Source organism: Rattus norvegicus, chromosome 1, assembly GCF_021556685.1.
Source record: "Rattus norvegicus strain SHRSP/BbbUtx chromosome 1, alternate assembly SHRSP_T2T, whole genome shotgun sequence".
Classification (NCBI taxonomy): domain Eukaryota; kingdom Metazoa; phylum Chordata; class Mammalia; order Rodentia; family Muridae; genus Rattus; species Rattus norvegicus.
In genome coordinates, this window is record NC_141534.1 from 210,497,895 (window position 1) to 210,524,551 (window position 26,657).

Sequence of the window (26,657 nt, forward strand, 5' to 3'; positions counted from 1 at the left end):
GTCGGCTTTTTGGTCACTGCAGATCTGAGCTGGGGATCCCTGTGAGACTGCATCTGTGTTGCCACCTTTAAGGCATACCTCCTTACCACCAGTGAGCCATTCATGTGACCCCCCAGTGCCCACCTTCATCTTCAGTAGTCCCCAGGTTTCCTGGAATTTGACTTCCTGGACCACCTAGAGGTCACAGGAACTCATGTGTGCCTATTTTCCAAGTATGGAGATAGAGGACAACTAGGGGCCAGCTATGTAGAGAGACACAGTGGGCAGTTGCTGGCAGTCAATGACTCAACTATGGTCTTGGCTTTGCCAGACTCTGGCTCTGTGACCTGGCCCAGTGCTGCTGGTCAGCCTTGGTTTTGCCATCTGGCTCATGGGTCTAGCAGTACTGCTTATCCAGTTATGAGTGTGGGTGATCCAGGAAGCCACCAGACGTAAGCCTACTTGCCCAAAACTGGCCTATGGCAACTTCCCCCCCAGCCCAGCCACTAGCCTCCAGTGTTCTCCAGTGAGTCACAGTGACTAAGCCCAACCAGAAAAACAATGGGCTGGGCTGCTTTGTCCCTGGGTCTGAGCCAGAGGACACGGTAGGGGGGCTGGCTGGTGAGGGCACCCTGGTACCCTCCTCCACCCTGGAGACTTTGGCTCCCTACACCAAAGAAGATGCTCTCTGTATTGTCTACTCCCTGCTCCAAATGTAGCCTGAGGTTCTGGGGAGGGCAGTGGCCTCCCAACTAGAAGACCTGGGAAGATTCCTGGGGTGCCCAGCCTCCCCTGGAGGTTATACAAGAGCAGAGAGCTGGGAATAAACAGAGGGAAAATGAAGACCCAGAGGGAGGGAGAAGGGGGAGGGGGGGAGGAGGGAGAAAAAGAAGGGAGGGAAAGGAATGGGGGAGGGAAGGTAGGAGGAATACTGAGATAGGGATGAAAACGCCAGAGAGGAAAAGGGCAAGGAGGGGCAGTCAGCCAGGTCAGGGGCAGCTGAGGCCCAGACCTGGGAGGAGAGGACCAGGGGTCAGGGAAAGCAGAGCTCAGAGCAGGGACCAGTAAGGCAGGCAGAGTTGGGCAAGAGGCTCTGAGGATGGGGAGGTGACCTGTGAGCCAGGCACCCAGAGTGAAGTGGTAGGCAGAGAGGTGGGAAGTGACAGAGCTGCCGAGATGGTCTGAGGGGGGCATACCACCATGCTGCCCACAAGCAGGCGTGGAGGTCCAGCCAGGCCCCCACACTGCGGGGCTGGGAGGGTTTCTTTCTGACATTTTTACTAGTCTCGGAAGGAGGAGGAGGTGGTGGAGGTGGAGGAGACCAAGGGGGCGGAGAAGGGGGCTGGGGGACAAAAGGAAAGCAGCTGCTAGGCGTCCTGAGAAAGGAGAGGGGAGAGAGACCCACAGAGACAGGGTCCAGGGACAGTGGAAGGGCCTGGGGCTGCCATCTGGGAGCCAGCCCCAGACCCCCGCCCCCAAGGACTGGAGGGGCTGAGACAGACAGACATCCTTCAGACAGACAGACAAATGGAGGAGACAGGGAAGGGGTGTCAGAGCCTGAGAGACCAGACAGACTGACAGTGGGAGGAGAGCAGGGACAAGGACACAAAGAGAGGGACAAGGAAAAGGGACAGGGCAGGGCAGGGAAGAAGAGAGGAAAAGAAAGAAGGGAAGGGGAAAGACTGAGAAGAAGAAGGCAGAGGAGAGCAGAGGTGCTGGGCCAGAGCACCAGGAGCCTTTGAAGCTGCAGGCTGTGTCCCCAGGGCCAGGGGTCAGGCCAGGTCAACAGCGTCGTCGGGCAGCATGAATGGCCCCACACTCCTGAGGAGAAATGCTAGCAAACGGGGCCTGCAGAAGCTGTTGAGGTAGGTCCCTCCCAGCCCGGGCACGGTGCCCGCGGTGCCCTTGCCGACAATGGTACCCCCTGCACCCGGACTGGCAAGATATGTGGCCCACAGGCTGTGCCCGGCTGCCTATGCACATGCACGGGAAGATAGTGAAGCCTAGCACAAAACCATCATCTTGGCCAGCCAGCCAGCTGCACTTCTTCCTCCCATCACCCTCTGTGTGTCCCCAGGACCCACAGAGAATTTATCGTCAGAGTAGCTGCCCTTCCCCCAATCTCTTTGCTGCCCCTGGGAACTAACCAGTCACCCCCCCCCCCACTTTACAAATGGGAGGCACTGGAATCTTTGGGTATCCTGACTCTCTGGCCACTGGACTTTAGGCCTTGGAGTCTTTACTCTGAGAGTCTGGCTTCTCCGATGTAAAATGTGTGTGAGAAGAGCAGACGATAGGCCCAGAACCTGCAAATCTCAGGTACTTCTAATAACGAAGAGCTCATTGCTGCTCTCTGAGCCACCTGCTGTGCCCTTTTCTTCCCTCCTCCAGCAGTAAGGCTCTTCTTCAGTACCACCTCCTCCAAGAAGCCTGCCATGACCTTCCCAGCCAGGACGGCTTGACTCTTCTGCTCATCTGGGGCCTGTTCCCTGGCCCATTTCCATAGCCTCTTAAACCCACTCTAGCCCCAGCCAATACTATGTTCATGTCTCATGCCAGTCTTTCAGGCCTAGCCCAGCCTGCTCAGGGCCCTTATGCATGGCCACCTCACACAGGATAGACATCCCTCCTGTCCAGACTGGCATGTAGCCTCCATTGTCACCATCCCTTATGGCGTCCTGTGTCCTGGAAATTAGGAGCAGCTTTGCTCAATCCTACCAACTCACTAGTACCATGTAACAAGCAGAAGACCGATCCCAGCATGCTGGTGGCTCTAGGGTGACAGAGCCTCAAGTCTTACCACCAAGATGATGTCCTGGTAACCCAGAAGCAGGGCAATGGGGCCATTAAAGCTATAGACAAGGCAAGAAGACCTTGAGCAGGGATTAGGTTTGGCACCATTCAAAGTCTTGAGCTGAGGAAATATGGAAGGAGTCCCAGAGACCAAGGCATGCAATGGTTAAGCAGTGGGCAGGACAGGGGGGCAGGTCCCTGGGAGGTCTTAGGGAACTCGGATGGAATGGGGGAGTAAATCCAAGGGCTTATCCCTTGTGAGGGATGATGGAGAAATATTTGTCCACGTGTACAGTGGGTCTATGATACATGAAATGGGGTGATGTCTGGGGTAGATATATGCTAAGCCGTGCATCTTTGGGAGCCTGGTCCTGTGATTGAACTGGGGGGTGACACACCCTCATGTGTACTGATACACACATATGTGCACTAATATACACATATGTGCAGACATGTATATCTACCATCTAGCACCATTACACCCTTCACCCCTGGCCCCTTCATGCTTTTTGTCCGCATGTCTATGGCAGCCAACACTGTCCATCCCTGGAGGACATGTCTCTCTCTACTTTGTCTCTGTTGGACAGAGAAAGTAGGCTCAGAGAGGTCGAGTGACTTGCTCAAGGTCACCCAGCAGGCAATGGTGAACCTACCTCCTCCCATCCATTGCCTTTGTCTAGATCCTTCCCTCAGGAACCCAAGGCTCTCTTACCACATCTGGCAGCAGAGGCCTGCCAGTCGCCTCTGTGACAAGCTCTGGAGGGGTGACTGTGTAGTCAGTCAGCAGAGGCCAAGGCGCAAAAGCGAGTCCAGTTTAAATTCATAAAAAACAATTTTACGGACTAGTGAGAAGATGGACAGTATCTCCCCCGCCCCCCAGGTCTCCTAGGTTGAATCTGAGTTCGAATTGGGTCTTAATGTGGCACTGGCCAAACCCCAAGCTTACTCCTGCTCCCCTGTGCTAGGGATTTAGGTAGCCACTTCCCGTACCAGGAGAGTCAGGCTCCTTCCAGGTTCACCACAGGTCATGCCAGGGTTAAGGATGATCACCTGGACTCTCAGCCAGCTACCTGGTTCTGCAGTCCTCTGGGCCTAGATTTAAGAGCAGCGGGGCTGGTCAGGAGCACCTGTGTTGATGCTGGCCTAAGAGTCTGAGCCAGGAGTCACCTTGGCCAGCATCGCCAACCAAAACTCCCTTGGGTAGTATGAGCCTATCTCATCTGTTCTAGCACCTATCAGCCAGCAGATAGCATGGCATCTGCCTATGGTTCCCCAGGGGTGTAAGACTCTTCAGGCAGGCTCCCACCCAAACGTGTGGCCCACTGGGTCCCCGGGGATCCCAGTGTGGCAGAGGGTAGCAGATGGGGCTGGCAGTCTGCTGGGTGGCCCAGTTGGGGGAGGGGAAGCCAGGCCTCCAACCACAGTGTCCAGGGAGGCGTGGCTCCACGGGCCCATTGGAGGCCGAGATCCCGAGGGTGGGGTAGCCCCACCCTGGCAGGCCGGGTGGCCGGTGGGCGGCACCCCCACGGGCCGGGTGGTCTGTCTGCCAGAGCCTGTCCTGCCTGGAGCCTGGCCGAGCTAGCAGCAGGGGGTACAGGGACCAAGTGGCCCAGCCCCCTGGGCAGGGTGTCAGGGCCAGAACCCAGAGGACTGAGGTTCCGGTTCCAGTCCCAGCCGGTGCGTCAGAGCTGGGTAGATCAGACAGCAAGCAGCAACCAGGGCGCCAAGGCACCCAGAGACTCACCCACCCTATGTTTCTGCCGGAGTCAGGAGGGGACACCCAGAGACTCTTGGGACCCTTGGGATAGCTGCAGGGGCACAGTCCCCAGGGACACTGCTACAGGCCCAGAGCATCTCGCCAGAGAACAATGCCAGGATGGAGCACCAAGGTCTGTGGAGGACAGGTGGGCACATGGACTACAGCAGGGCAGAGGGCTTCAGGTGGGCACAGGGGCTGAAGTGAGCAAGTGGCTAAAGGTAGGCTTGGTGGCTTTGGGCGGTATCTGGGGTTAAACTCCTTAGATGGCTCGGTGGGCAGAGAGAGTTTCTTAGGCTCTGTTACCAAGTGAGACTGGATCTGGCCCTCAGCCTAAGATCTGGCTGTGCAGGTTGATGTCCCAAGGATAGGGAATGTGGCTCTGAGAGGCTGCTACGATCCACCCAGGGCAGGGCACATGCTGAAGATAGCTAACGGTACTCAGGGAAGACAGAGCCTGCCCTGGAGATGCTGGTGCCAGGGGAGTGACACATTGGATGCTCCTGGGGACTTTGGAGGTCTCCTGAGAAAATGTGCCCTACCAGGTAGGAATGGAGAAGAGGAAGCAGAGCAAAGAAAGAGAGCAAGAACCAGGTACATGGGGGACTTTGGTGGGGGGGAGGGTGCCTAGCCAGCAATGGAGGGAGGGTACCTTCTGTGCTGTCCCTGCTTAGCTGAACTGGGCAGGGAGTGGTTGGTATTGAAAGGGGGTGGATGAAGGTGGCGGTGGGAGGAGGCTCGAAGCCCGCAAGGAAGAGGAAGCGCTGTAAGAAGAGACCCCCTGACCTGGGTCCTGCTCCTTGACTCCTGTTGCCGCTTTGTCTCCTTGCATTTATTTTAAAGAGGGCAAGGGGACCACCCGGTCATGTTCAGGTCTCTCAGGTCTAGGACTCTGCCCTTCTGAGCCTCAGCGGAAGCAGTGGGGACACCATGAGAACCATGGCGCCTGTTCTCTCCCTCAGATATGGCTGTTCAGTTTACCTCTAGGCATTGGCTAGGAAATGGGCCCAGGGGACCAGCTCAGGTCCCACTGGCCTCAGCCGATGTGACATCCATAGGGATGTGTGAGTCTCTCCCAGCCCATGGAGACTTGTCCTTTCCTGCTTCGTGCAGCAGCTGGGTTCAGTTTCAAAGACCTGAGAGGGATGTCTTAGGCTGAAAGTTGGAGCAGGCCAAACTGGGATCGACTTCTTCCTCCCTCAGCATCCTGGGAATGATCAGTCCTTGAGGGGTTGTGTACAGATGTGGCCACAGGGCCAGGCAGGGTGTCCCTGGGTCCAGGAACAGATATATGGTGAAAGCAATCAGTCGGTGCCCAGCTCCTTATCTGGTTCCTCAAAGAGGCAGGAAAACGGAGGCATACGGGGGACCCAGGGCCAGGCATAGGACGATGGGTTGGAAGAGTGACTTGACCATACACTGTCACCTGCGACACATCTGTCCAGGTGGGCAGCCGAGTTAAACAATGCGTAAACCTGTGACCAGATGAAGGATGAGGCATTTGAGCAGCATCCATTAAGAAAGCTGTAGCCAGGCCTTTAGGGCGAGGTGGATCTGGGTACAGCCAGCCAGGGAGGAAAGAGGAGGGGATGGCAGTCTCGAGCCAGTGCCAGCCACCGTCGCGTGTCAGGGAGTGTGCCAGAGCCTTGCCTCGTGAGCCCTGTGAGCGTTCTGCCAGGGCTGTCTGCTGCTGTGAGCCACGGTTTCTCTGAGCCCAGTCCCCACTGGGAGCTTGGTGATGAGTGTGCCATGTGAAGGCAGCTCTGAGCAGCAGAGCTCAGGCACCAGGGAGGTCTCATGCCTGTTGTACAGTTTGCCCCAGCCTGTGGCAAGTCTAGTCAGTGACATGGAGGACACAGTGTGCAGAGAGAAAGGGAGAAAGCAAGCTCAGGCCAGCACAAGCCGCCGTCATGACAAGATGTAACAGATGGGAGGTCTAGGCCCTTGGTGTCCACCCCTAGACCTGAGGGTCATGTGGGACTGGTCAGATTGGGCCAGAGATGATTGAGTTGGGAGTCCTGAATGAGGAAGCTGCCAGCAGTGGACTGATCAGGAAGTACATCATAAGAGGTAGGGTTCCCAAAACCCAGGGGAGGGGACGGGCTTCTTTGTGGGACAACCAGCTTGGTTCTAGACCCCACATTGATGGCAGAACCCTGACCCAGACTCTGGAGGAGGTGTGGGATAGAGGGGCCTGCAGCATCCCCATTTTCTTAGCCTCAAGATCATAAAGATAGAGTCGGCAGAACCCTCCTCTGAAACAGCCACACCTTGAGTTGAGTCTCTGACTGACACCTTTTCAAAATGCAGACATAGGGTGGGCGGGGGCTGCTTGGGCAGCTTGAGTGGTATGATGGACAGGTGTGGACTATACCTGATGCAGTCAGGCTCTTCCTAGGTGGATTGATATATCCCCTCCCTGAAGTGTGGCTCCAGTGTATATCCCTTCTTCACCCCAGAGGAGAGTTGGTTCCTGCCTTATCTGAGTGTCCATCACCCCAGGAAGGGATGTACAGGTGTCAAGATACTAAGTGGGTAGCCCCAGATTGTGGGGTGAGGATGGGAGACAGATACAAGATCCCCCTTCTTATGTAAGGCCCCGAGAGGCCAGGGAGCCACAACAAGATGGTTGTGGACCTAGACCAAAGACATGGGGATAAGAGGATATGCCTCTGTACTAAAGATGGGATTATGAGAACACTCTGGAGGAAAACCAGCTTTAGCACTGGACACCCTCCCTTCTCCAAATCCCCCAAACCATGGTCTCTTCTGGAGAGGTCTCCCAGATGCCTACGTTTTTGATGCCCTGATCACTCTGAAGCAGCCCCTCCCACCACCACGCCTCCAGGCAGCAAGGGCAATGATACCTTGCCTTAAGTCCACTGGGTCAGCTTCATGTCGCCACCCAACTGCCCTGTGTGACTGAGAGACCCTGCGGCTGCTTATGTGGCCCTTTATCTACACCGAAGGGTCAGGACTGGCCTCTCAGCACCAAGATGCTTCCAGTGGAATGCTTCCCATAGTTGGCACCAGTTGTCAGGAGGATGCTTAAGAGAGAAAGGGGGGCACCATGGGCCTGGGAAGGCAAATGCAGCTAGTGTGAGGGCAGTGGAACATGCAGTAGACATTGGAGTGTTATTGAGCAAGAACAGGTTAACAAGCCCTCAGAGCCAGGAATGGTGTGAGAATGAAGCCTTGGTCTCCCTCGCTTCCCTACTCAACTGCAGGAAAATAGAGGGACTGTCCTGCTGTGTTCCACAGAGCGAACTGAAGAGCTGCTGGGTGGGTGGGGTTTGGATCCAGCAGTCAAGAGAGGCCAGGTGGGACAAAGGCAGAGGAGAAAGCTAAAAGCACAGCCTGACTGACACTGTGGTCTGACAGGCCTGACAGGCAGATGGCCTTCTCTAAGAGACCTTGGCACTTAACTCCAGGCTGAGACCAACTGGGAAAACCGCAGGTTTGGGGGTCCTGAGTAGAGGTTAACTAGAGTCTTCCAATGTACTGTGTTGCCCCATGAGAAAAGGCAGATTTGGGGGCAGAGCTGGCCTGTAGGGATAGCACAGTTTAGCCTTAGCTGTTAGGGGTGCGGGGGAGTGGGCAGTTCTAGGTCAGTTCATGAAGACAGTCCCCGTGAGCCCCGCCCACCCCAGAGCCTTTTGCATTCAAAGAGTACCAAGAGTGGCAGTCATCTGGCCCACCTAGGATGAACAGCACCTCCATCTGGTGGGAAGGAGAGAGCTGGAATTCACAGCCAACTCAGCAGGATGTCTAAATCCTAGGACCCCAGGCCGGGCCTGGAGTCTTATGTAAAGGGTGTGTGTGTGTGTGTGTGTGTGTGTGTGTGTGTGTGTGGTGTGTAGGGGAGTTCCTTCATTCCTTCCTCCCTTACAGAGCTGGGGTCCCTCCTAACCCTTGTCCTTGCTCCCCTGGGACATGCACCCATAGGCTTGCCCCAATTCACCTCCCATTGCCCTTCCACCTGCTAGCCTGTTCTTTCCCCAGGGCAGGAAAGGGGTATGTTCATCCTGATTCTGCAGTTTCCTCCATGGCGTTCCCATCGTTCCCATCGGGGGCCCTTGTGTTGGGCTACCCCAGTGACAGCAATTAACTCCTCACTGACTGTGTTCCCCCTCATCTGCCTTTTATTTACCCTTGAGGCAGCCTTCATGGCTCTGAGTATCTCCTCTCCCTGCCCAGAACCTTCTAGGACTCTCATAGCCCCAGGCAACCAATCTTAACTTTTTAAATCTTCCTAAGGCCCGCCCCTTGGGCTTGGCTACCAGAACCCTTCAGAGATATCCCTTGCACAGAAAGCACTAACCAAGTCCCAAGAATGTAGGCTGCTTGTGTGTCCGGAGGATAGGGCAGACAAAGAACTCAGAACAGAATAGAGGACTCAATTCTAAGAGGGGGAAGCCCAGATCCCATAGGTGTATTAACTTGGGTGATTTTTCTCTCCTCTCCGCCCACGGTGAACAGAACATTGACCTGGGCAGTACCCAACTTTCCTGTGCTATGTACCCCCAACTCCCTTGGCTATCTCTGGCCTACTCAGGCTGGGGCTCAGGACCCCTTGGAGGGTCTCCCCACTCGGGGTGGGGCTCTGGTGGCCATCACTTAGTACTGACAGTCTCCAGGGAGACTGTCCCTCTCATCCCATGCTGCAGATCCAGGCTCTATTCAGCCTGTCCCAGCCCAGGCCCAGGTCTTGCTGCACATGCCATGGGCACTGGGCTGTTCTGAAGGGCACTTCCCTGTCCCCCATTCCCAGCTTAGAACAGAGCTGGTTTTTCCCTCCGACTTCCTTCTGGCCTGCATCTCACTCCTCTATCCTTTCCCACCAGCTCCCGAACCAGACTTAGGGCTTCCTGAATGTGGGATCCACTCATGCCTAGAGGGGCCACCCTGCAGGCCATGGAGCCCCTCCAAGGTCTACAGAATTCTTGGGCAGTTGACTTCAAGTCACTCCCCTTCTTTCTGGCCTAAAGGTTCCATCCATTTTTCTATAACTGTGGTCAAGATCGTGCCACCCACTTCAACCAACTTATTGCAGTACTTTTCTGGGCTGTGGAGATAGGGTCTTACCCAATTCAATACACACACACACACACACACACACACACACACACACACACACCCCGTACATTGACCCTGACAATAAGGAAAGAGTAACCCCACCGTGTCCATCCTGTGCTAGAAAGATGATGGAGAGGCTACTGAACCAGAACCAGGTGTCCAGGGATGCGGACCAAGTTCCTTTCTCCTCAGCCTCAGGGAGGGAACTTGTACTCTCCTGCCTGCCTTACATAACCAGAGCTCTGCACTCTGAGCTCACTCCACATACCTGCTTCCACGACTCTTTACCGAAGTGGGTGGCAAGTAAGAATCTGTACACCCAAACCCTTCTGTAGATTGTCCACAAGGAATGGGACCCCTATATCCAACAGTCAATGGGCCCTGCAGCCAGCAGCTACAGGGACTTGTGCTCAGGAGTGTGAGACTGATCCTGAATCCCACTTTGGAGGTCTGCCCCCATCTCTGGGAGCCTACTGCAGGAGGGTTTTTTGTTTTGTTGTTTTTTGTTTTGTTTTGTCTTGTTTTCCTTGCTCTGCTCCTTCTCCCCAGGAGAACCCTGAAGAGCAGGGTTGTGACCTTGGGGAAGATATTCCCCTGAGGCCGAGAGAAACCTGCTGTTCCCAGAGAGTCAATTCAACCACTCCCAGTGGCTGCCCCCAGGCTCCTCATTACTTCCTGTCCCCAGCTACCCAGGAGGTGGTGATGGGAGGGGTCCCTGTAGGAGGCCTGAAGGAGGTCACCTGGGATACCTTTGCACAATCCCACGCCCCAGTCCTCTTTAGAGTCCCCCTAGGGACTGTAAAACAGTATAGGTGTTGACCTTTGGGTTCAAACTGACTGGAAGGGGCAGTCACATGGGCAGCCTGCAGGGGGCAGAATTGCAACAGGGATTGAAGCCTGTCAACCTTCTGGAATTATCCTTGAAAGAACAAAGAGGGTGGGTAACGACTGGGAGGACTGGACCCAGGATGGGCATTCCTGGCTCTTAGCAGGATCTAGGCTGCAGGTAGGGGTGCAGAGGGTGAAGAGAGACAAGACATTGAACAGGGGTATAGAGGCAGGGGCGACTGCCTTGAGTTAAAGAACTCCACTCAGAGTGGGAGCTGGTGGGGGTCGGTACACACCTGGAACACCAGGGTACGGACCCGCGCCCCCCCCATTCTCCTCCAGCCCCCCCCCCCCCCGCGCCCCAGGCCCAGCTCCAACCCAGCCTCAGCCTGCGGTAAGCCCTGTGACAGCGTGGGCAGGATGTGGGGGGACAGGGCCCCATTCCTCAGCCCCTAGGCTGAGCCCTGGGCCCCCCGAGCCAGAACAGACTCAGGAAATGGCCTGATTGCGTTTGTACGGGAACGCCAAATCCCTTGCAGCTGCGCGGGCCAGGGCCACGGGCGGGGCGGCCATCGCCAGAGTCTTGACAGCTCCAAAGAACGTGCCAAGGGGTCTGGGCCGCTGGCCGGGGGGCGCCTTTCCCAGGCCAGAGGCCCCCACCCCACCCCACCCCAGGAGAGCCACCCCCTTCCAGTTCCCAGAACGGAGCCCAGCTGTGGAATAGTGACGGGGTGAGGTCATGGGGAGGGGGCGCATTACTCATTGCTTGAGGCAGGCGGGAGGGAAGAGGCAGGGGAAAGGGGCCCCAGGCCTCCTCAGCCTCAGAGCAGGGTCAGGAGCTGGGACAAGCTTCTTTCCAGCAAAGAACTGGAGGGGTGATGCTAGTAGACCCCTATTTCTGTACCCCCACTGTGTCCCCAAGACTTTGTCCAGGAAGGGCTAAGTTAGGGTAACTTTGAAGGGGGTGGGTCCCACAAAGGATGTTCCCAGAAAATACACTTTGGCTTCCTGCCAGTCCGGGCTCAGGCCGGCACCACGTTGTCGGGGTGATGGTTAGCAAAACAGTAAATAGTGAGGCAGGGGCGGCCCCCTGAGGGAGCTTGGGAGGGAATGGGACCTGCTGTTTGTGATCCCTGTTCCCTACCCTTGCCTACACATGTTTGAGAGTGACCCTGTATACTTGTGTGTGAGCACGTGTGTGAGGAGGGCCTGTGTGTTAGTGCCTACGTGGCCACACGAGATGTCAGGAGAGAGATCTGTGTTTGGGTCCCTGTACTTATTCCTATACTCATTGCAAACCAAGCTCCCCAGCCCCTTTCCCCAGGCTGTGTGTGTTGGTGACAGGTTGTGGTAACTTGGATTCTCTGCTCCAAGAGTCAAGTACCCCAAGGGGTCCTTCACCTAAAAATGGTTAGAGGGAGGTTGCCCTTATTAGAACAGGTGAGGCTCTGGTTCCATTCAAAGTGAGACACCACACACACACACTCAGGATAATCTTACTCACAGAGCTGAGCTCAGCCCTGTGCCCCAGTTTTAAAGTGCTTGCACACACACACAAGAACTTTACACGTAGGCTCAAACACATGTACGCTTACCCTGCACATATATAGGTTCAGATAGCAAGAACAAACTGACCCCAGGGAGTATCTCTTTATGGTCTGCCTCTGAAGGAGGAAGAATGGGGGGCTCTCTTCTCCCCAGCCACTCTGCCCTGATATTTTTGGGGGGCTGCTGGTAGACGTGTATGCAAGGAGTGACCCACAGCCCCCAGCACACAAAGCTATACTTTACTAGGTGGAAAGGGGCCAAAAGCGGCCCCCACATTGATTGAGGCCACGGAGGGAGCCAGGAGGCCCTCGGCATCTGCCGGTGATGGGAGCCAGGTGTAGGGAATTAAGAGGCTTTCTCAGGCTGGAAGTTGAAGGCCCTTCTGAGGCTGAGGCAGGCAGCTCGGCTTGGGGGTTCGAGGTGGGAGCGGGCAGGCAGCTTTCGTGGCTGGAGTCCCATGTGGCTGGTGGGGCGGGAGGTGGGGGATGAGGGAGGAGTGAACCTCATCCTGGAGCCTGTGGAGAGGCCTGGCTTTCGTCTGAGAGGCTTAGGGGAGACCTGGAGAGATTAGATCATGTACTGGCAGGGCTTCCTGGCCAGGGGGACTGAGGCCCAGAGGGGAGCGGGATGTGGGGTCATTTGGCGGACACTGCCCGGGAAGCAAGGAGACCCCAGAAGGGAGACAACTCTGAGCAGTCCAGGCACCTTGGGCCTGGGGCAGTAAGAACTGTAGAAATAAAGGACCCAGTCCCTCAAAGCTCCAGCTGGTTTTTTTTTTTTGGGGGGGGGTGCCGGGTAGGGGGGCAGTGGTCAAAGCCTAAGGTATCTACTAGACACCAGAAAAATAGGTTTGCTGTGTAGGGTCTTTAGGTCCTCTGGGCTCAGCCAGCTTGATTTCTCTGACTGTCTCCTGGCTTAGGGAAATAGACTCTAAGGAGCCCAAGTGTCAGCCTTCTCTGAGGGCTGTAGATATTGCTTGCCTCAGTTTCCCCACTTTCAAAACAACCCAGAGAGACTCCACAGAGAACCCTGGGGTGAGGGTGGGAGTACTCAAAGTCCCTAAGTGCAAGGTAGAGAAAGGAAGGCCCTGATAGACAAAGAGAGCCTGACCTGGTGGCTACTAGATGCAGTCTCACACTTGGAGGCTGTGTGGTAGCTACCAACATGGCATTCTTAGGAGGCAGAAAAGAAGGTTCCAGATGGAAACCTTAGAGGTAGCTATCTGACTGGCAGCCATGGCCAAACACACCCTTTCCTTGTCATCTTTCCCAAAGCCTTCCTTGGTCCCCACATGGAACAAGGTAACTCTGCTCTAGCTTAGGAGGCAGCCAGCAGGACAGGACAGTTGGTTATCAGTCCCATTGGTTTGCCTGAAGCCTGTGTGAACACTGATGTCTCTTGCAGAGGGTCACCTATATGTAGAGCCCTGGGATTAAGCCCTTGACCACAGGCACTTTCACAATTGCCTTTGCATAGTAGCCTTTCTCTTAGACCAAACTGAGGCCTGCAGCCTGGTCCAGAGCTTACCCTCACCAGCTGGCAACGGGGCTTGTCCATTACCCTTTTATGTCACTCATGAAATGGCTATCTCAGCCACATAGCATGACTGTCTCTGTGTCTGTCCTTCCAGGCTCACAACTCAGTGGAGAGAAGAAGATGAAGAAGAGGCCGCCCGTGAGCAGCGCCAACGGGAGCGAGAGAGGCAGCTGCAGGACCAGGACAAAGATGAAGAAGATGAAGGTGGCCATTTCCTGGAACAGCCAGGGCAGCAGGCACTGTAAGCTGCTGGGTCCTGAACCCTATCTACTGCCACACAGAACCTGGGCAGAGACACATACAGGGGGTCAGTCAGGCTTGGCCTTGGAGCCACAGTGTAGGAATTAGAGGAAGGGACTGGCTCTTGGGACAGGCATCAATCACTACAGTCCCCAGTAAACACCATCTGCGGGATGCTGACTAGCCAAAGGAAAGGGTCCACAAAGTTATGTGAGGCCTCCCCTCCCAGCCTCCAGGGGCCCTGACTCAGGCTCTGGACACCCTGAATGGCCCCAGCCCTGGCTTGGACTGGTGCTGACCCCAGCCATGAGGCCCTGGCTCCCAAGCCCCCCGCCCAAACTCCTGGCTGCCGGTGACTCACGGAGGCCACGTCCAAGTTGGCGGCCACGGGCCGGCTCGTTTCCTCCTCAGGCCCAGGAGGCCTCCGCGGCTGGGCTGGGCTGTTTTTCCAATAACTCTCCCCTTCCTCCTGGCCCTGTTTTGTTCCATTTTCTCGGAGTCAGCAGCTTTGGGCGGGGTGGGGTGCTGCTGGGGTCATGGCCTCTCAGCCAGGTCTTCAGTTACTGGGTCCTTCTAGCCCCCAACTCCTTCTTACCCAGTAACTCACCCTGTAGCTTGAGAAAGGTTGTAAGGACCAGCCTGAGTGCCACAGCAGCCTCAAGGAACCCTAGATGGATGGGGGAGAACATAGCCCTCTCTTGTGGAGCCCCAGACTGAAGGAAGAAGCAGAGCCCTGCTTTGGGGGAGCTGAGAACTGATGAGGGAAACACAGCCCTGGTGTGTTCAGGGAACCCTAGACTGATGGGGAGGCATGGCCTTGTGTTCAGGGAGTCTTAGTGTGAAAGAAGAGACAAAGCTATGCTCTTGGAGAGACCTAGACTGACAGGAGAGAACTATCTCTGCCCTCAGGAAGCCCTAGACTGTTGGGGAGGCATGGCCTTGTGTTCAAGGAGCCCTAGACTGATGGGAGAGGCATAGCCTTGTACTCATGGAGTCTTAGTGTGAAAGAAGAGACAAAGCTATGCTCTTGGAGAGACCTAGACTGACAGGAGAGAACTATCTCTGCCCTCAGGGAGCAGTAGACTGATGAGGAGGCATGGCCCTACTCTTAGAGAACCTTCCATCAAGGAAAAGGTGCAGCTCTGCTCTCAAGGAGTCATAAACTAATAAAGGAGGCATGGCCTGGCCCTTAGGGAACCCTAGACTGATGATGGGGCTATAGTCCTGCCCTCAGGGAGCCCTAGGCTGATGGTGGAGCCATAGCTGAGATCTTGGGGAACACTAGACTAATGGTAGAACCACAATCCTGTCCTGATGGAACCCTAGACTGATGGTGGAGCCATAGATGTACCCTCAGGAAACCCTAGGCTGATGGTGGAACCATAGCTGCACCCTCAGGAAACCCTAGACTGATGGTAGAGCTATAGTTGTGTCCTCAGGGAACCCTAGATTTTTGGTGGAGCCATAGCTGTATCCTTAGGGAGCGCTAGACTGATGGTGGAGCCATAACTATACCCTCAGGGAGCCCTAGACTGATGATGGAGCTATAGCTGTGTCCTCAGAGGGCCCTAGACTGATGGTGGAGCCACAGCCCTGCCCTTGTGGAACTCTAGATTGATAGTGGAGCCATAGTCCTGCCCTCAGGGAGCCCTAGATAGAAAAGGAAAGCACAACTCTGTCCTCAGGAACTCAGCCTCATAGGCTGCTAGGGAATGCACAGCTCTACCCTGAGTGATTTTCAGATCACAAACAAAACAGCCATGGAGAGCCACCTATGAAGCAGATGGTCACGCTTACACTGGGAGTTAGGGTGTAAGGGAAGAGACAAGGGAAGGAGCATAGGCTGTAGCCTGAAGATCATCCCCTAACCTTCTCTTTCACTGTCCTTTCAGCGTTAGCCTGAAGTCCTCTGAACTGGATGAAGATGAGGGTTTTGGTGACTGGTCTCAAAAGCAGGAGCCACCAAGGCAGCAATCCTGGGAGAATGAGGGGACTGCAGAGGGGTCGGAACCCTCTCCAAGTGAGAGTGCAGAGGAGAAACAAACAGAGGACAGGTAAGTGTGGACCAAGGCACTGGCTGTCTCTGACCCCAGCCTGGGCCTGGACAAGTCTTTCTGCCTACCCTTCCCCTTAAAAACACTGCTCCAAGAGTATGAAGTGGATAGGGAGGTAGGAAGAAAGGGAGATAGGGCTGGATGGCCAGCGAGGGGGCTGCAGGGAGAGAGTAATGGGGATATTGCATTCCTGGGTTCCCCAGGGCTGGGGGGCCCCATCCTGACTAGCTGAGGCCAACTGGGGGGGCTGCCACATCAGCACACAGCTGCAGCCCACTTACGTAATGTAGGCGCTGCAGCCCACGCCCGCCAGCCCTCCCCAGGCTGGCTGAACTCCATTCCCACGAAGGGGAGCAGGTACTTCCAGATGTGAGCCTGCGAGGCAGCCCCGGGGACACGTTTTCCAGATGTGTGGACGTGTGTGCCTGTCTAAATCAGGATGGACGGAGGCCCGAAGCCCCCTTGGGCCTGGAGATGAGGGGCTGCTGCTGAAGTCTCACCTTTCCTTCCCACACTGTTCAGGGCCAGGTGTGAGGCTAAGTCTGTCTTTTCCATCAGGCCTAGAAAGAGAGGGTCTCCGGCCCTGCTAGGGAGCCCCAGAATTGGAGGCCAGGGCCCTGTTGCCTTGAGTGGGCCACAGCCAAAGGCTGAGCTGTCTTCCCTCAGCAATTACCCCACTCCTAGCCCCTCAGAGGCTCCTGGGTCAGCAGGAGCAACTGCTGAACTCTTTCTCAGTTAATGCACTTCATTTTCAGCTCACAACCATCCTTTACAAAAAAATCCCTGTTTTTTCCTAGGACCCTGGTTCTGAGCCTGCCCACTGCCAGCTGTCCTGGGTCTGCCCATCACCAGCCTCAATTTCCCCTTATCTGCCTCCGTGCATTCTGCATATTCCGGGCTTCTAGGCAGGCAGCTACAGCCCTGCCGCTAGCTCACTCCTTTCCCCTGTTCAACAGCAGGGGGCACTTTAGATCTTCCAGCAGAGCTCTGGTGCGCCAGCCTCCGCCCTACCCTCAAACCCGCCTGGCCGCCTGGCCCGCCAGCTCTTGAATGGCCCCTCTGTGTGGCTGCTGCTGGCTCCGACCCCAGCCCACCTTGGGCGGTGGGTTTGGGTTTTGGCTGGCACATTCACCAAGGGGCCTGACATCATGGAAAATACAAGAATTTACTATCTTCTCCTCCAGGTTCAGAGCCGCTCAAATGCAGAGTCACGCCCGGCTGCCCACTGGCTAGCTGCCCCTCCCCAAGGCCCCTCGCCTCAGTAATGCAGTCCCTTTCCTGGAGTGTTCCATCTGCTGACCCAGCACCCCCAAACACTCTGGGCCTGGGCCCCTAATGGCCTCTCCTCAATGTTATGTTCTGCTGACCCATTTTGCCCATATATGGACAGAGCAAAAGCCCCCAGAAGCTGGCCTTGCCCAGATAGAGAGCTGTAGGAGGCATCCAGCTTTACTTGGGTGGCCCTAAACAGTGAGTAGCTAATGTCTTCAAAGGGGCCTCTCAGCACAGAGGCCGTAGAAGACAGTGCTGGCTTTGAACAAAGCCCTATACATCCTCTTACAACAGTGCTGTGGCTGGACCCGTAAGACGCTTAATGGGAGGTATAAGGTGCTTGCAGATCCTAGCACCCTGAGTTAGATGCCCATGACTCCCTCAGTTGTCTTCTGTCTTTAGAGAGAGAGAGAGAGAGAGAGAGAGAGAGAGAGAGAGGCAGAGAGAGAGAGAGAGGCATGCAGAGAGGCAGAGAGACAGAGACAGAGAGAGACAGAGAGGTAAAAACGAATTTTTTTTTTTTAAATCACTGTGGTCTTAAGAGCCCTGCATACCAACTCATTTGACTGCCCCCATTTTACAGATGACACACCAGAGGCTTGGAACTGTAAATAGCCTAGAACCAAGCAAAAAAAAAAAAAATGATCCTCCACAATTGTCTTTGTCTCCCTTTTCTCCCATAGTTCTCACCAAGCTAAAGTCCACTTGGAGGAGTCAAACCTGAGCCACAGTGACCCCAATATAGAGGATGATGTCGGGGGTTCTGGGGAGACAGAAGAGGTGAGAGCTTCCTCAGGGGCTGGTCTGTGATACTCTGTGGGTGTTATTGTCTCATAAACTGGCTTAGAAGAGACATCACCCTGAACCCTATACTTGAGTCCTTCCAGGACATAGTTTAGAAGGGTGGTGAGGCTGGTGACCCTCTGGGTAAGTTCCTCCTCCATGACCAAGAGACTCTTCCCTGCAGTCAGGGATTCCAGACTTATAGCATGTCAGGGCCAGACCAGGCCTGGGGCCCCTGAAGGGGAAGACCGCTGCTCTGACAGGCCCTGGGTGGGGCAGGAGGGTGCAGGGAGGGGTCACCTAAGCTGCGTATGTTTCTTATCCCTAGCATCTGATAAGTCATCAGGCCAGGACCCCCAGCCCTTTGGCCTTGGAAGACACTGCTGAGCTGAGCTCACCTCCCCTGAGCCCTACCGTCAAAGTAGGTGAAGCCTGGGTACCCGCTTTGTTGCTGTTTTTGTCTGCTTTTCATGTTCTTGTTACCCCCTGCTGTACTGGCAAACCTCTGTGATGTGGAAGTGGGGTTGGAAGTTGGTTGGTTACCCAGTGTGTAGACTCACTGCGAGATAGAACATGGGCTTGATGTTGCTATGCGTGACCCACACCCCTGTGCATCCTCCACAGCTGGCTGATAGGACAGAATCCCTGAACCGCTCCATTCAAAAGAGGTTTGTCTGTGTACTCTCTGGCATTCTTGAAGACAGGGTGGGAGAGTGGCTGCCGGTGGAGATTAGGGGGTGTGGTGCTCTGAGATGGGCTTTGGGTGGGCTGGGAGGACTTTGGAAGGTAAAACAAGGCTTTCCCTTTCTTCTACCCCTAGCAACAGTGTGAAGAAGTCTCAACCAACCTTGCCCATTTCCACCATCGATGAGCGCCTGCAGCAGTACACCCAGGCCACTGAGGTGAAGTATACTCAGTTCTCTGAGGCCAAACCTTCTCTTTACTATGCCACCATCACCCATCCACCTAAGCAAGCAGCTCTCTCCATCTCATCATATCCCTCTCTCTGCCCAACCAGTGTCCTTCCATCAACTCACATTACCTCTTCCATAAACCCTAGGTCTCTTACGTCACAACAGGCATGCCTCTGCCCTGTCATGCACCCCATCTAACCAGTATCCCTTTATCTACCTAATACCCTCCATCCATTCAGCACCTCTCTACTCAACCAGCACTCCTCCACTCAGCCACCCGCTGTCCCTCCATTCAGGCAGCATTCTTCTATATGTTCTTTCTCTAATCCATTGTGAGTCCTCCTTCCTAAAGCCCACAGCCTTCTATACAACCCACACCCTCTCTTCAGGTATTCCTCCATCGCAGCGATCGCCATCTAACTCACATACCCCATTCAACTAATGCTCCTCCAGCCCCAAGATGTGGCATGAGGCAGAACTGGGGGTAGCTCATAGGATGCCAACTAAAGGAAAGGACATCTGTCCTGAATCCCTACCTCCAAAAAATGCAGAGATGAACGAGGGTTACTGATGTCTACCATGGTAATTGTCTCGGGGCTCTGTCTCCTCTACAGTCTGCTGGCCGAACTCCCAAGCTGTCCCGCCAGCCCTCCATAGAGCTGCCCAGCATGGCTGTAGCCAGTACCAAGACTCTTTGGGAGACAGGAGAGGTGCAGACTCAGTCTGCTTCCAAGACACCCTCCTGCCAGGTAGGAGTCCTCCCCAGACTGGCCAAACTGGGAAGACTGAGAACGGGAAGTTAGCCAGCATGGTGGGGGTGGTGACTTGGGGTTGTTCTTTGGAAAAGCAAACCTGGGATAGCCAAAGTGGAGTGTGGATGGACAGGCTTCAGGGCTCAAGGAAAAATCCATGCTGTCCTGATAAACATGCAGTATGACTCTCCTTTCCTCCCTACCAAAAGTGAGCTGGGTAGGTCCTCCACCTTCCAGCCAGGAAACACCAGGCAGAAGAAAAGGTCCCATGATGAGTGTCTGTCCTGTGATAGACCCTGTGTCTGCCCCCAGGATATAGTAGCTGGAGACATGAGCAAGAAAAGTCTGTGGGAACAGAAAGGAGGCTCCAAGATCTCATCCACCATCAAGGTAGGTAGGGCTCTGTGTCATAGGCACAGACTGATGGTAATCAAAGATGGTGGCTGTGGCCATTCCCAAATACTTTCCAGAGTCAGTCTTTCCTTCCATAGCTTCTCCTTGACACTTAGTCTCACCTAACAGAGCACCCCATCTGGAAAGAGGTACAAGTTTGTGGCCACTGGACACGGGAAGTACGAGAAAGTGCTCGTGGATGAGGGCTCAGCACCATAGACCACGTATGCATCCTGGTGAGTCCAAGGACCAGAGAATGGCATGGATTTTCCTGAGGATATGGGTGGGCTCTATTCAGGTCTTGCAGGCTGAAGACCTGGCCTTAGAGTTGCCATGTCTTCTGTCTGGCTACCAGTTGTCTTTGGCTCTCTGGAGCCTAGAACTTGGTCCCTTTAAGCAGGGTCCTGTTGGCCCAGTACTGTCCATAGGAGACTCGAAATGCCATTTAAGAACTTCTACTCCATTCAGTAGGGTTCGTGATTGTGTGAACCAGCACTGGAGAAGGTGGTGTGACTTAGCTCTAAGAGTGTGGGTTATCTTACAATCCAGTAAAGGAGCTGAGACCTTGCCTTGGCCCCTCCACCCAACAGAAGGCCCCCGAGAACTCTGCTGCTTTCCCCATCCCATTTAAGAACACAAACTGATGTCTGTGTAGCGTACATACATTTATTGGTGGCTCCATCCACAACCGTAATACCCTGGGTAATCACATCCTGGGTGGGGCTGCCAGCTCGACCCTGGCTGAATCCTGGTGGCTGTAATGGGAAGCCACTCCTGGCCCCTGTGGATCCCTCCTCTCACAGCTGATGAGAGTCTGGCAGATCTTAGGGGTTCCTCTATGCCTGGCCCCTGCCTCTGTAGCCCTCTAGCTCGACCTACCCTTACCCAACTGTTAAAATTGGCTGATTTTTCACTACACCACGCATTCAGTAAGCCCTTGCTGTCAGGAAATCAGAAGGGACATTCATGGAACCATAGAAAATCCTTCCTCCATTGCCCAGTTCTATGTACCTCTCAATACCCCCTTATCCAAGCCCTTTTGCACTGACAAGACCCTAGACCTGAATTTAGGCACCCACCATCCACGAACATTCTCCAGTCTACATTCTCCCAACCCCAAGCCACCACCAGCCACATGTTCCCAGCTTCAGTCACTTCTCTCACTTGCCATATCAGTTCCCACCAACTGATCTGTGTCTGTCCAACAGGCTCCTCCCCTTAGCAGCTAGCACCCAGCTACCATGGTCATGCACCCTGCTGACCCATCCTGTTCACTTGTGAGGGCCAAGGCTCTCTTCTCTGTATGCACATCCTCAGCCAGTTTCTGTCTACCACAGTCCAGAGTCCCAGAGGCCACTCTTCATCACTGGAGCCTCCAACCTGCAGCAGTCCGGTTGAAATTCTTGGGCTGGGAATGCAGCTCCAGAATTGGGTGGAAGGTAGGAGGGGGCCGGACCACCTCCTGTAGCTTCCGGGCATTGAAACGAGGTCGGCACAAGAAAGGCAGGCGGCTGAGGCAGGTCGGAGGGTGGCCCCTATCTCCAGACCCTACAGGCTGGCCTCTATGGGACTCAGACAGTGACATGCGGTACAGCACTGCATCCCACATCCTGGAGGCTCGGGACACGGGGGGCTGTGGGCCCATGGGGGCTGGCACCTCTGGTTGTGTTGACTCCAGGTTCAGCTCCGGCTCTGGAAAAGCAGGCTCCTTTGCATCCTCCATCAGCTGCTTCTTTAGACGTGTCCAGCCACTAAGGGAGGGCTTAGGTGCAACTTTGGGAGCAGGGCGTGGTTGGGGGCCTGAGGGGCCCGAGGCTCCCGGGAGGCTAGAGACATGATTGGGCTCCATGGCAGGCCTGGCTGTGGGCAGCTCCTCTGGATATTTTGTTTCAGGAGCTGCAGAAGCTGGGCTATAAGGTGAGGGTCCAGGTGAGCGGTATGTAGGGGCTATGGGCACCACCACCCTAGCACCACTTTCTCTGTTTATTGAGGCCTGAAAGCTAGATGGTGGCCTTGTTATAGGGGGCTCCTCGGGCCCAGGACTGACTGACTGTACCCCAGTGGGCAGTGGACGAATATGAGCCACTGGAATGAGAGACTGGGTTCCAGAAGTACACAGGCTTTTATCACCATCCAGGGCCATTCTGGGGGACTCAGAAGTCCCAATATGTGAGGATGGTGACAGCCGGATGTGCACTTGAGTGATGTGGGTGCCACCTACTGTAGGGGCAGATACATGGGCAAAGCCACCGCGGGGGCAGGCAGTTTCTGGGGCTGGCGCTTCAAGATTGGGAGATGCCTTGAAGTGAGTGGCCAGAGACCTTTGCTGGGGAAGGCTGAAAGAGAAAGTGGATTTCTGCAGGGGTGATGCCACGTGATGAATAATGGGGGTGTGTGGAGAGCGGGGTAAAGGGGCCACTGTGTGAGGGGCTTCAGCAGGACACAGGACTGGGGTCTCCAGGTCATGACTGGCCTCACTCACAGGGGACAGGGAGGTACGGAAGGCTCCAGGTGGGGTGGGGACCGTGCCCACCATCTTCTTCCGAGCAGCTTTTCTCAGTAGCTTCTGAAGTCGCTGGTTGTCCTTTCCTGGTTTAGGCAGCAAGGGTGGCGGGGGCCCAGGGGAGGGCTCAGGTCTTGGGCCACCTGCTGCCGGGGGTATCGACACAACCGAAATGAGCATCCCTGATCTGGGGTAGAGAGGAGAAACAGTGGTCAGACTGCCTTCCCTCCCCTGCCCACAGGAGGGGCTGGGTGTTTTCCTACTGTATGAGGAGGTGGGAGAATGTGTAGACTCAGCTGCTAGAAGCCCCAGTTCCTATGCTCCCCAAAACTGCACCTTCTTATGTTTTAGTCATGGTGGGTAGCTTCACCATACCTGGCTGTGGAGGTGAACTTACAGTAGCCCCAGGTCACTTGGTGAGTGCAATGGTTACTATCTGCCTTCAAGGTTCTGGCCCACCTTTGAGTGCCAGCTTGGCCCCAGACTTAAAGTAGTGCAGGATGGGAACAGAGACCCACTGATGAACTGCAAGCAAACTGCTTGTGCCTGGCCAGCTGCCGGACAGTGGTGGAGGGCAGGCTGCCTGTAGACACGTGAGGGGCGCCATGCTGTCGCCAGCCTGACCACAGGCGGGTCCGTGTACTTTGAGACAGTGGTGAGGGGGGGCAGCCAAAGGCTCAGGCAAGCTGAGGCTGTATTCTTAGAGGTAGATTAGCTGGAAGATGGGAGCAGTTTTTGCTGAGCTATACTAAATGGGATATCCCCACGGCCCTCCTGCTGAGGGTGGTCCTGGCCAAGCTGCCTATCTTGGTTTCTGGGCGCCACGTGTTTGCAAGGACATTGACAAATGGCATCTGGGCCAAGCTGGAGGCCATCTGGTTTGGGGTGGAAGGAAGCCTGTGGCTGTTGCAGTAGGGGCTGGCCCTGTTGAAGCTGGAGCAAACACTGGAAGGGGGGCTGGAGGTGTCTTCCCACACTTGCTCCCAGCTTCTGGGCTACCTCTAGGGAACTGGTCCTTGGGAATTGGGGCAACTCTGGGTTTTATTCATGGAGGCCACCTCAGTAGGTAGTCAGTATTCTCTTCTAAGCCAGCCCAGGCCCAGAATACTGTTCACCCTGACAGCAGGCCTCCCAGGTAACTGACCGCTGTAGGCAAGAGCTTCCCCCAGATAATACAGGGTATAGTAGGGTCTGATGGCCACTAGGAAGGTAGAGTTGCGGAGGGGACAGGCCATGCCGCTCCTTTAATTCTAGCCTTATGGACCCCATACCCTTGCCTATGTTCCTAGGATAGACTCCAACCAGATGCCACTCCCAGCCCTGACCAAGAAATTGCTTCCTGTTGCCAGTCTGGCCCGCTCTCCTGCCTCCAGCAACCCAGCTGCCACTTGCCTCTCCTCTTGCTACTGGACCCTCCATCTTCTATGCCCTCTCATCCTCTGACCAACCCTCCAACTCTGCTTCTCATCATCAGCTAAAGGGACCAGCCCATAGAGGAGCCGAGAGCTCCCAAGGAAGGATGGAGGAGAGAAGGCAAGCATCCCAACCAGATCCAAGGGGTAACTGTCCCCATGCTGAATGCTCAGGACTCCAAGTCCTGCCCTGTTTATGGATCCTTCGTTTTGTGTAATAAAGTGCATTGAGTGTCCCCTATGCATTTGGATCTCCTGTGCTCGCTAACAGGAGGAAACGTGGTGATCAAAACAGAAAGGGCCACATCTGTTGGCCACTTGAGACTTGACCAGCTCTGTGGGCAACCACTCTGTCTTGTCTTATGACCTTGTAGTATGTTATGATCGGAGGTATGAGGTGGCCCAAGTTGGGGTATCAATAATGGATGTGGCCTACTCCTCTTCCAGAACATAACACTTCAGTGACACTTCCTTGCCTGGACCAAAATACGCCTCATAGCACCTGAACAAGGGCACTTCAATCTGTTCCTGGTAGTGTCTACTAAGGACAAGTGATGCCACCAGGCGTTTCCCATCTCAGTATCCAGAGAGTGCTCTCTGAAGGCGTGATGGTGAACAGATGGGTTGTTGGATGAATTTGGATGGGTAGCTAATGGATGTATGAATGAACAGATAGGTAAGTAGATAGATGATAAATGAATAGATGGGAAGAACAGGAGGGGTAGAAAGATGAATGATTGGTGAGTTATTAGGTAGGTGGATGGGTAGGTAGATGGGAGAATGATACATCCATCATTGGATATCCATAGATGGATAGACGGGTAGGTGGGTGGGTTCATGGGTGGGTGATGGACAGATGGATAAGTGGATAGGTAAATGGATGGATGGGTGAACATGTAGGTGAAAGGACAGATAATCGATGGGTAGATAGAGGGATAGATGGATACACACGTAGCTGGATGGAGAGATGGATGGATAGATGGGTAGGTAAATCGTGGCAGGTGGATGGGGGAATAGATGGTGGATGAGTGGATAGGTTGATGGGTAAGTAGTTGAGTGGGAAGATGGGTGGATAGATGGATGGATAGATAGATAAGTATATGAGAAGATGGATGGTGAAAGAAGAGAAGAAAGGAAGGGAAACAGTGACTATAAGAGCTGATGTGTGAGGATGAGCGAGTGTATAAGGGCTGAACAAGTGAGTGAATGGCAGTTGGGCTGTCCCTCAGGGACACCCTCCCTTTGCCAGGCCTACCCTGGGCCCGAATCTAAACCTTGTTGTCTCTAGAATCTAGAGCTTCTTGACTAATGGTGGCCTAACCTTGACTGTAACATCCACCTAGACACACAGAATTTTGACTTTAAAAGCTTTAAACCCCACTGGTAGGAACACATAGCTCTGAACAATTAAAACTCAGCAGATACAGTTGCTGAAACAGACAGGTTGGCCTTATCCCGCCTGCTCACAGCTCACCACGATCAAGCCCTACTCTGCTCAAACAGGAGCTTCTCTCTGGACAGAGGACACTCCGGCCCTTCCTACTCAAATGAGGTGTCGACCAGGAGCAGCAGGTAGGAGCTGCTTCAAGGTCCATAACAGGACGGGGAACAAGACTCTCGCACAGGACCAAAATGGCCATGCCAGGTGACAGAGGACAAAGCGTTTATTGCACCATGCTCCCCTGACTCTCCCAGCCTCTCTCTTTGGCCTCAAGAGGAGGGTGCAAGGTGTGCCTCAGATGTGGCATCTTCCTTCTGCTGTAACACTGCCCACCCTGCCAGAGACACAAGGACGCTGTCCTTCCATCTTTCTGCCAGCCTCCTGAAAGGCCCAATAGCTGATGCTTCTTTCTCCAGGCCCTGCTTAAAGTAAAGGCCCACTTCACTTTAGAATTCAGGGAGTGCCCTAATACCTGCAGAGCCAGCCAATCAGTGTGTTTTTAGAACCAGGAGGCACTTTCATAGAGACAGCTGCTACCACCCAGATCACAATGGCTGAGTCCCAAGTGCCATGTCAGCCAATACTATCCTGGGCTTGGCAGAGCCAGCCACAGGGGGTCAAGTAGGGGCGCTGGGTGAGGCTCAGGGTCCAGGGGCTCCTCCACTCCCAGTCTGCCAGACTGAGTGGACTCTGAAAACCCCACTATTCCAGGAGTCAACTGTACAGGCCACTGGAGTCAAGATACTTGAAGGACAGGCTCCTCGCAACCTCCTCTGTCCTTTAGGCTCCGTCAAAGTCAGATGTTCACCGACTTTGAGGGATCCCCCACAACTACTCTTCAAAGCCACTGCCTCTCAGTCTCCTGGATAGAATTCCATACCCTATCCAACAGACTTTGTCCCCTACCTCCACCAGAGGCTCCGGTCTTCTTCCAGATTCCCAGGGAGCCTCTTGTCCTATTTCCTCTCCCCACCAAGCCCCAGCCAAGCCAAGTAGGACCTGTTGTATATTACCTTGCATGTGTTACCTGCTCAAGTCTTTGGTGGCTGGCAACAGCTGATCCAGCAGTGCCCACTCTGCTGTCCCGCTGTACCTTGGGCCTGTTCCCCTGAGGAGGAGGTGACTGTTACTCAAAATAAGACCTGCCCGGTCTCTCTGACCTCACTGAAAGCGTATGCCAAAGGCTTCTGAAGTGGGCAGCCATCCTCCCCTGCTGGCCATGAGGAGCCACTACAGAGATGGTAACATACCCACCTATAGGCCTCTAAGGCCCCCATTCCTCTCAGACAAGAGCTTCTGGATTCAGGGGTTCAACAACCACAGACTGGTCTAAATCCCCCATGTCTGCTCTCTGTGTTCTTCAACTGAGTGATATGC

The 26,657-nt window shown here is 54.7% G+C and overlaps 2 protein-coding genes across 41 annotated transcripts in view; one reads left to right on the plus strand and one right to left on the minus strand.

Annotated features, from left to right (window-relative positions):
• The window catches only part of Lsp1 (lymphocyte-specific protein 1), a 33,732-nt gene extending 9,652 nt beyond the window's left edge, over positions 1-24,080 (plus strand). For 3 of the 37 annotated variants that reach the window (NM_001415989.1, XM_087573369.1, XM_087573469.1), the window contains 10 exon segments: positions 13,611-13,757; positions 15,649-15,810; positions 17,766-17,862; positions 18,194-18,286; positions 18,490-18,533; positions 18,686-18,767; positions 19,394-19,528; positions 19,844-19,921; positions 20,054-20,160; positions 23,717-24,080. In NM_001415989.1, coding sequence (NP_001402918.1) covers positions 13,611-13,757; positions 15,649-15,810; positions 17,766-17,862; positions 18,194-18,286; positions 18,490-18,533; positions 18,686-18,767; positions 19,394-19,528; positions 19,844-19,921; positions 20,054-20,143 — 928 coding nt within the window. In that variant the 3' untranslated portion in view covers positions 20,144-20,160; positions 23,717-24,080. 37 annotated transcript variants of the gene reach the window in all.
• On the minus strand, positions 20,571-26,388 carry Prr33 (proline rich 33). Of its 4 annotated transcripts, none has more exon segments than NM_001432566.1 (3): positions 20,571-21,834; positions 22,407-22,614; positions 26,308-26,388. In NM_001432566.1, coding segments are annotated over 2 exon segments (222 nt in total). In that variant the 5' UTR covers positions 22,608-22,614; positions 26,308-26,388; the 3' UTR covers positions 20,571-21,813.
• Between the last annotated feature and the right edge of the window lie 269 nt (positions 26,389-26,657).